At 47.9% G+C, this 10,204-nt stretch overlaps 1 protein-coding gene across 1 annotated transcript; it reads right to left on the bottom strand.

The window, feature by feature from the left end:
* Nucleotides 1–277: 277 nt before the first annotated feature.
* Nucleotides 278–9,525, bottom strand: SPRED3 (sprouty related EVH1 domain containing 3). The gene is made up of 6 exons (XM_029571924.1): nt 9,329–9,525; nt 3,758–3,929; nt 3,218–3,386; nt 2,381–2,454; nt 1,796–1,957; nt 278–1,422 (listed from the first exon to the last, which is right to left on the bottom strand). The coding sequence occupies exons 1-6, from the start codon at nt 9,337–9,339 to the stop codon at nt 790–792; spliced, it is 1,221 nt and encodes a 406-aa protein (XP_029427784.1). The 5' UTR covers nt 9,340–9,525; the 3' UTR covers nt 278–789.
* Between the last annotated feature and the right edge of the window lie 679 nt (nt 9,526–10,204).

Genomic DNA, 10,204 nt, shown 5'->3' with positions numbered 1-10,204 from the left:
GGCACCCATCCTTACAGAAGGCTAAATCCTGGCCCCAAGCCACTAAAAAAAACCAGGAATGGATTACATCCTCATCTCAGGTTGGCTACAGATCACAAACCAAACCCAGGGGAATTTGGCAATTCTAGGAAGCCCCCTGCCCCAGAATATTTTTCACCAAGACCTTGGATTTCCCCTGCACCCCACCGCTGCCCACCGCCCTTGCTAAGTATTCAGAGATGTATATCTGCTATTCCCAGAGGTAAAAAACAAAACAGGCTGAGCCTCTCTTCTCTTCTCCCCCCCCCCCCCCCCCCCCCCCCCCCGGGTATGCTGTGGACAATGGAGGAACTGTAAAGAGAAAAATCCCACAAGAACAGAGTAAAGTTCCCCTATTCCCAGAGTCAGGTGGTAATGGGAGCTGCACTGTGCTCTCTCATTGGGGTTTATACAACCGAAAAAAAAAATGGAAGTGGTGTTGCAGGTGTGCAGGACTGCCCCCCACCCCCTCACTCTCCACCGTTGCTCGGGGTGAGAGAAGCCCTCCATGTGCACAGTGCGGACAGGAACAGTCCATGAAAGAGCTGGATCCATTCCTTAAATTCAGCACTAGCCATGATGTGGACCTGGACCTTGAAATCGGGCTCAGCCGGTTAGGGCTGTAACATTGTGAGGGTGAAGGCAAAGGGAACTCCTTATGTTATCTATCGGATACCCCTACCCACCCCCCCCCCCCCCCCGTCGAGTGCCCCCCCCCCTTGAAAGTGCCTCATGTCGAGTCAATTTTGTGCCTTCCCTCCTCTTCGCCCCTCACCGCACAGCTTTGTGTCTGCCCCCACAGCACCCGCAATGCTCACCGCACCAATGGCACGCCCGCAAGGGCAGGTAGCAGCACATACAGGGCACCACCAGGGAAAGAGCGATGAGTGCCATCCACCGCACACAGAAGTGCGGGTGTCCCACGTCACAGGAGCAGGGGTCCGAGAACTCTCCCTCCGAGTCCGACATGCAGTGGTAGAGCATGCTCTCCGCGCACCACATACAGGTGAACTGATAGACGCAGCGACTGATGGGGTCCGGAGCATCCTGGCACTGCCCCCTCCCATTTTCCTCGCTGCTAAAGACGTCCCTGCAGTAGACACAGCGTGAGGGCGCGGCGTCCTCCTCCGCCAGCTTCTTCAGCTTGGGGGACGGCGCCCCGTGGATCTTACAGGACGGAGAGCCTTCGGGGCCCACTGCATGGAAGCGATACTCGTTCTCCGCGGGCCTTCCACCCTTCTCGAAGTGAACGCACATGTCTATCTTGTCGGGGTCCTGCTCCCGCTTTTGCACCACAGCCCGCCTGTAGTCCTCGTAGCCTTTGGACACCCAGAGGTCCTTGCTTGGGCTGATATTCTCCAGCTCCTGCTCGTCATGGAAGGTGAGATGTGGCAGAGGCTGAACCTGGGAAGATGCAAGGGACAAGGTTACGCTTACCAGAGAACAGCACTCTCCCCTCACCATGCTCAGTTCATTGCCACAGGAGATTTGGTTGTAAGAAACACTGCACAACAAGGAAAGGCTACTGGGAAACCACGATCTCCTGGGTCCGAAAGCCCGAATGGTCTTGTAAAAACGCTCTCCACGGTTTCACAGAATGACCTCTGCCGTTGAAGAACCTTCCTTATTTAAATAACCTCCATCCTGACTCAAGACAGAATACCTAAGGATGTATGTGAGAAAGCTGAGGGGAAAGCATTCTTGCATCAAACGTGAGACACCAACAGCGGAAATGTACCTGTACCAGAGGTGAAAGAGAGCAGAGCAGGTGATGTACCTGTGCCGTGGGTGTGGCGGCCTGGGCAGTGCTGTATCCAAACTCTTCGGATGCCGGCGAGCGTATGTAGCAGCTGGATGAGGACTCGCTGGTTACTATGGTGATGTGTTTGGGTAACATCTCCTTCCTGCTGTTTGAGGAGGACTCACTGTCTGTGTGCATCTGAGGAAAATTTCAGAGAGAGAGAGAGAGAGAGAGAGAGACACACACAGAGAGACAGAAAACCCATAAGGAAAAATAACAAAGAAAAGGCTGATTAAATCCACCCAGACAACAAATTACTGTGCAAAGGGCACCACTGGTGTTGGAGGTCATCCTCACCCGAAAATAACCATCCATTGTAAGGTCCCTGAAAGCAGAGTACAGCTGGGGGGTCTCTTCCATTTAGCTCCCCTGAGCTGTGCTCTGTAAATGAACAGAACCAGGAATGGACTATAGGCAGAATATCCCCCAGTGAGGAGAGGGAGACATTGGTCAGTCACCAGCCCAGCGCTACTGTGATTAATCTAATAGCTTTGTATAAGATTCCTTTTTACTCTTTCACTTTGGGCTGTGGAAGGATAAGTTTCTGGATCCCAGACTTACTGTGACTGCATGGTCCAAGCCATCTGCTTCATCTGGAGAAGAGGAGGAGGAGGAGGAAGAGGGAGAGATGGAACCTGAGAGCAAAAACACAAAGGAAATGGTATCAGTTGAAGAAACTGAGAAACATGCAATGTAATAGCAGATAAGGACCCAATTCCTGCAGGCAGGGCAAGGTCACCCAGAGGCAGAGCCATGGGGAGCCAGGGTGACCTTACCAAGGTCACACACACACACACAGAATTAGTGCACAGCCAGGAATAGAACGGAGGCCCAGGGAGATAAAGTGATTTGCCAAGATTCATCCCACAGTGGAGGGGATGTGTACTCCCATCCTCACACCAGGGCTGATCATTGTTCAGACCTGGGCAGTTTGGACTTTCTAGTCAGGTGGGGCTAGGTCTTCTTGCAGAATCACTGAGGAAGGGTCATTGATCACCTTGTGCCTAATCTTAGCTTTAGCCATGCTGGTTGAGGTAAAATAGCCATGAGTATCAGGGTAATGTCTAGATCAAATGTTCTTAAAAGGTAATTAGTTATTTACTGCTGTTTGGCGAACGTTTCTTATCCTTGACCAAAATGCATCTGGCACCGCGCTGCTATGCCTGTTTCCCCATGGAACGTGAAATCATGGTGTCATATGACTTCCTTTTCTCTGCTCACATTTTATCCACACCCTTCCTCTTCCTCTCCCATGCAAGGATCTCCTCTGTTGACTGCTCTTTTGGATCACCCTCCACCCCTTTCTAAATCCACTGTTGCCTGCAGCTCCTGGATGGGCCACCAGAGAGAACCCCAGCAATGCTAGGTTGTGGGCACATTCACACCCTGCGGCCCCACCTTCTGTGAGCTCTTCCACAGCGGACTGCACACTCTTCTCAAAGGTCACAGCATCAGCCGGACTCTGGAAGGTCAGACCAAACTTGCTGTCATCTACCTTCCAGTGGTGGAAGATGGGGTTCACCTTATTGTACACCAGGTCCTTCTTCAATACACACTCCAGGATGGTCTGCAAAGAGGGGAGGAGACATGACGGGGAAGCTTTTATACGGCAACTGCAAGCTCCCATCCCGACCACCAGACTAGACATCGCAAAAATCAAGGGCAAAGTGCTGCCCGAGCTATCAAATGCGGTATACCTGTCCCCTTAAAAAGGCACCATTCACTTTCACCCACATCACTCTCTTAAACTTCAGTGCCACCTCATGACGCTGGCCTGTTACTCGATATTAAAATAAAAAGCAACTCCTGCCATCTGTTTGTCCTCCCCTATTCTTCTTCCCACCCAAGAATTAAAAAAAACCCCTCACAAGCCTGCACCCCAAATTCCAGAGTCCATGCCCCAGGGATTCTTTCTTCAATTGTAAACATGACACTTACTGTCTGATCCCGCAACCTCTCTCCACGGATGATATAATCCCGTTGGCGTGTGCTCTCGGGGCGCCTGACCTTGCAAATCATGACGTGGCTGAGGCCGCCCCCTCCCATCGGCACCCATCCCCCGCTGGAGTCATCACGTGTCATCACAACGGCTCGAACCCGGACCACATAACTGAAATCAGAAGCAGCTTCTGTTATACTCTCAGTGCCTGTACAGGCTGTGCGTCCTTCCCCAGGGCTCTCCCACGAGACCCCCCTCCCCTAGTAAATTGGTCCCTGAGGGTACTCAGTTTTTTGCTAAGACAACTGGATTGCTCCCAGTCCTACTCGTGTGAAAATCAATATACCTACCTGCTAATATCCATAAAAGCATGTAAACCTTCCACATATGAATGCACACATTCATACTTTGGGCATCTCAAGCACTGGTGTTTCTTCCCTAGAGGTCTATCTTCAGCTCTTTGTGCTGCACTAATTCTTTGGATGTCTTGCCGCAGTCTCCCCCATTGAAATTTCTCTTCAGGTATCCATGCTATATTCATACCTTGAGTTTGCCAGGGCATTGGATAAGCATAGGTCTCTGATGACAAACAGCACAGCAGCATCCCAATTAATTTACCATATAATGGATTTTATTCAAACAGGACTGTCTGTATAAGGAATAAGGCCCAAACCTAAAAACAAAAACACGTCTTGGGATGGGAACTGACCACAGGGTGGAATCAGAAGACACATGTTTCTAATGTGTGGCTGGAAGCAAGAGACTCTTTCTATCCTTGGCTCTCCCTTAACTGCCCCCCCCTCCCCCATCCACCCGTGAATCCTGCTATCCCAGTCTTTACTGTGACTGGCAACAATAGGGTGCGCCATTTCCATCTGAGGCCTACAGAAATGCTAGTCTGGCTCTGACAGCAAATGCATCTGACCGTCTCCATCTAGAGTTTAATGATTAAGCAATCGAGAAAGAATTCGAGGCTGGTGCAGGAAGCTCACTCAGAGGAAGAGATTCAGAATGAACCATCCCAAGAGAGGAGCCCAAGGAGAGCAGACTATGTACTCTAATGGTTTAGAGCTGAAAGGCTAGTTTGTGTGTTTGTTTTAATTATTATTTTGACATGCCCTGCCTTCTATTAGAAGTCCCTGTGAGGGTAAGAGTTTTGGGTGATACTCATGGACAAGGCTGCTCTGCTCCACAGCTGCCCGGTTTGCAGCTGGCATATCACTGTTTTACACATTCGGATCCTGCAATGGAAAGCGGAAGATCGGGATACGTTCCTTCCTGAACCCTTGCCACCCGACAACAGAAAATGCCCAGAGCTTGCAATGTCAGGCCTCTGCCTGATGCTGTTCACTCACACAGGAACACATTCGGGTCCCGTTCTTTGCCTTCTCTTCCTACTCTGCTGGAAATGATGATGCAGAAAAGGAACCCTTGTAAGTCAAAGTCAGCATTTCCCTGCCACACTTTGCACTTTCTTCGGTTCTATGCAAAGAGGCCAGTACATTGGCACACAGCAGCTGCTTGGCCCTGCTCCCCTTGTACCAGCTGGGCCGGACTGCTTTTCATAGGAACATCAAACGTGATGGCAGGTAAGGAGGACCACCAGACCCATCTATTCTGCCCATTTTCCCTTCTTGAACAATAGATGCTTAAACCTGGCACACTTGGGCAAGTAGAGCTAAGGACCGCACCCTACTTAAGCCCCTGGTAAGCACCAGGAATAGCCCCCCTCCCCCTCATCGCTACTATGTGAGTAATCAACATATCCGAAACAAGTTAAACAATAGCTGTTTTATATATTTTATATATTTTATCTTATTTCACATAGTCATCTTAAAATAGTTTGAATTTTTAAATGCAGTATAAAGTTGGGAAATGGATTTAGTTTTTAGTTGTTTTACATACATTTAGAATTTTGATATTTGAGACTATTTTTGGAACCGACTTTTAATTGATTGGCAATTTTTAACTTTTAGTATTTTTTTAGATATTTAATGTTATTTTTGTGTGCCTTATTTGTAAACAGTCGTGATGGTTATGAACTTAACAACGGTATATAAAACTTATTAAATAAATAAATAAATAAATAAATAAAGTAGCTGTTATTCTTCAACTAGGCAGGTTCCTCCTGCTCCTTTCAGCTTCAACTCACTCGGAACCAGGGCTGGGATCCAATGCCATGAGCCTTCATTCATAACCTGGGGATTTTTCCCCCTTATTTTACATCCCTCCAAACATTGCAGTGATGGTGCTGGGGGTCGGGGGCCATGCACCGGCGAGCCTACCAGAACACTGCAATCATGAAGCCTTAATCTCACCACTAGGTGTCACCCTTAAGCAATGACCATGACTCTTCTCCACAAATCCCCCCCCCCCCCCCTCAACTCTGGGGGCTGTAAAGGCTGCTTCAAGTGTATCCTCAGCCCCCACCACCTGGGAGCAGAAGACCAGGGATTGAAGTGGGGACCTTCCACCTGGTAGTGCACAGAACTTACCACCAAAGCCACAAGACTGGCCCTTTTTAACATGTCTGATTAACAATAGAAATATTATTTCCCCCCCCCCCCAGGTTTTCCCCAATGAGACTAAGCTAATCCTGGTAGACTTACAGCAGGTAGAACTACCAAAACCAGAAGTTATGGGAGTAAAACCGGGACTGGTTCTGCTGGACCCTCATGACACGGAGCTGGTTGGTGACCCTTTCACATGGGCATTTCCTGTCAATGGTGACCTCCATCACTAAATGTCCAGCATCATACAGGGAGCCTCAACTGCCAACTGAAAGTCTATGAGGGCTCAGAATTTGCAAAGGGTGCACAGGAGCAAGCCGTCTGCCACAGCAAGAGGGATGTGGAAAGTGATCAGGTGGCCATATTGAAAGGCGGTAGGGATATCAAATAAAGTAGCTAACTAATCCGATATATTTTACAAGCCACCTGTTAAGTGTCTGACCGCTGTTAGGCAACAATAAAAGTGAAGATAATCGGAGATACAGCATTATGTGGGAGCAGGTTCCCATGCAGTGTATTTGGCCTCTGATCATAATGTACACTGGAGGCATGACCCCATGCAGAGTATTAAGGTGCAGTGGCCCTACTTTGGCATCCGAGCTGACATTCAGGCCAGCAGCCTCCTCCATCAGATATTCATTTGAAATCCGTCCCATTGTCTGCGAGCACAAACTCAATCCGTTAACGCTCAAATGCACAACTGCCCAGCCATGCACTAAGAGAGGCCACTGCTTGCCCACCCAACAAAGCCCTCTCAGCCAGGGGCAAGCATGCAACCGCCCCTCTTAGGAGTCAAAGCAGCGCATATCCTGGAACGTGTGCAGTACTGGGGATCTGACAACTGCCTGCCAAAAATTAAAAAAAAACCCTGCACCCTGATGTGCTGCCACAGGATCTTGAAAAGCAAAAGCAATCGGATTCCGCCCTGTTAAAAATGTGGCAAACGCTGTTTGTGCCAGACAGTCAGATACAGCCTCTAAGGCCTCACGTCTTACCACCCTCCCCCAGCTGTGACTGACAACTATGAACAGGCATCTAGTGCCCCAATGTCATGTTTTAGCTGCAGACAAATTTTCAACAAGTTCTGATTTCCTGAAAGGTCATTTATTCACCCACTTTTACACTGGATTTATTGGGGCTTCATTCTTAATCACCCCCCAATCTAGAATTGCAAACTCTTCAGCACAGATCATTCCACAGTAAGGAAGCAGGGGCATGCCTCCTGTTTAGAACATTTTTAAAAATTAGATGTTGGAACAAAATAAAAAAAAAAAAGATTTTAAAATTAAATGACATCATAATGTGTTCTGGGAGAGACTCAACATCATGGAATGAGATTTCAGGCATCCCTGCAGAAGATGGTATCTGAAAATTCTTTGTGGGGTGGGGGATGATAAGAGGGAGAACTGGAGGTGGGGGTTGTAAACAATTATTTTATGCTTTAAGAATGTAAAAAAAACCCAAAAAAAACAACAAAAACCCAAAAAACATGGAAACAGTCAGCAGACGACACTCAGTCTTTCCCCAGCATACGCAGTGGAGAATCTATGAAATGGTCACTGCACACACATTATTGATATATCTACCTATAATAATAATTGCGTGTATATATTATATATATATATATATATATATATATATATATATATATATATATACACACACACTTCTATTAATATCAATGCACATATGATATATATTTTTCTGGGTGAATATCTGGATATATATTGTATATTTAAAAGCATTTTTTTGTGGTTCAGTACCCTAACCTCCTAGACCATACTTCTGCTATTTCTATGAAACAAAAATTTACATGCTAAATAAACACATCAGGTTGTCAAAAACAAACTATTATTTTATATGATATTTCTCCTTCCCCAAACCATCTAGTGTCTGAGGCTGCTCACACATCAGGGCCTGTGAGGAGGAGCAGGCATTTCAAACCCGGCTACCCCTTCCACTTCAGAATCAGATGTATTTTTGCAGGATCCTTGTCTAACCTCACAGCTTTTTGCATAATCGCTGAATTTTGGTGACCAGGTTTCATTTTCCTCCAGGAACACCCCACCTGTGAGAAGCAATCTTTCCCCTCCTCCCCAACAGGTTTCTGACCCCCCCCCCCCTTCTCCATCCCTATGCCTATCTCCTTCTCCTTTTTTCCTCCCCAGCTCAGATTTTGCTGGGGGAGGGTGGGGGGGAAACACATGGAAACCTTTCAGGCAGAATTCTATGGGCCAAACATTTGGCTCCAAACCCTCTCAATGGAAATCTAGGATTTTTGTGAATGGAGGGTCACATGACCCAGGCTAGCTTCTTTGTCCTCTCTTTAATAAACAACAGGTGAAAAGCAGGGAAAAAAAAACCCAGGGAGTCATCAAAAAATCCTCAGCCTAGGTGCTCTGACCCCCATCCGGCTCCTGCAGGTGCGAAAAGCAACCTGGATCTCTTCCCAGTGCCTGGCTCACATGAAAGCAGAAAAGAAAACAACCACAAACCAGAAACAGGAAAAAAAAAAAAAAAGCCTGCCACAGAGAAAAGAGAGGGGGGAAAAATCCAGCAAGGATGGAACCTGCAGCGGATCCCTGCCTCCTTTTTATGAATGAGTCCAGATGCAAATAAGATTGATTCACAAACATATGCCCCCTTTTTTTTTCCACCTTGGAAGAAAAAAAAAAAAAAAAGAGAGCGAGAAAGGGGATCTAATTTCATTCACAAAATGTCATCCAGCAGCCAGGGAGATTGGGAAGAAAGAAGCAGCCGTGGCAAAGGAAAATAGTAATAAATGCCCAGTACTAATAAGGGTCCTTAGCCTCCACAATCAAGAAGGGGAAAAATAAAACAGGCACAAAAAATATAGAGAGAGAGAGAGATTGAGAGAGAGAGAGAGAGAGATATTCTTCCTTAGCACAATTAGCAGAGAAAAAATAGAGCTGGTGTATACATTGTGCTTTTTTATTATTAATTATATTTATTTGGGAAAATATACATGGATATATATATATATAGCTACATATTTGTAATTTTCTCATGCCTTTGTGTAATAAAACGGATTGAACTTACTCTTGTTCCATGATTGCAGAAGCCGGCTGGGTTGCTTTGCCTGTCTGGGGTTTCTCTTATGTTTGGGTGTTTTCACGAATTATTTTGTCCGTTCAGATGCCTCCTTTTTCTCCTCTTTCTCCATTTTTCTCCGAGCATCACGATGCCGCTGAAGATGAGGGTGATGCTCCAGGAGCCATTTTTCAGCTGCCAGCATTCTTCCCTCCTGCCTTTTCCCCCCCCCTCTCGCCCCTCTCCCCTGCTCTCCCCCGGCCGCACCTGGGCTGCTCCGCGCTGGCCCCCGGGGCTGCCTCTGGCACGGCGAGCCGGAGCTGAACCGAGCCGAGCCGAGCCGGGAGGGAGCGAAACTGTGCCGGCCAGCCTGGCCGGGTCCTAGCGCCCGCCATCAAGCAGCGCACCTGGAATCCAGGGGCAAGCGCGAACACAAGAGCATCCCCAGGGCGAACGGAGAATGACATAAGAACCATACATATCCCCACCGGGGAGACTTGGCCAGGGCCTAGAGCAAAGGGAGCAACTTCTTTTTGCCTCCTTGTCTGGGGACGGAGGGAAAGGACTGGAGAGGAAAGGAGGAGGTGGGATTGCCCCTACAGCTGGACTGAAGGGGACTGAAGATGTGGACGGGCTGAGTTTTATTTGCCCCTGGTCTGCACGGAGGAGCAGTTCTTATATTTGCAGTAGGTTTTGGAGTGAACAGAAGGGTACATTTTATTGCCCCCGGTCATGAAAGGCTGCCCTGAAAGGGATGCTAAATGTGCTTGACCTGGGAAAAAGTGGAAGGCTGTGTTCTATTACCCCTCTACTGCCCTGAATATCCTCTGGCTTATCCCTCCCTCAAGCTGTTCCCTTGCCCCTCTTCTCCTGCCCTCCTGTCGT

This window comes from Rhinatrema bivittatum, chromosome 11 (assembly GCF_901001135.1).
Source record: "Rhinatrema bivittatum chromosome 11, aRhiBiv1.1, whole genome shotgun sequence".
Lineage (NCBI taxonomy): Eukaryota > Metazoa > Chordata > Amphibia > Gymnophiona > Rhinatrematidae > Rhinatrema > Rhinatrema bivittatum.
This window is presented reverse-complemented; position numbering and strand designations above follow the sequence as displayed.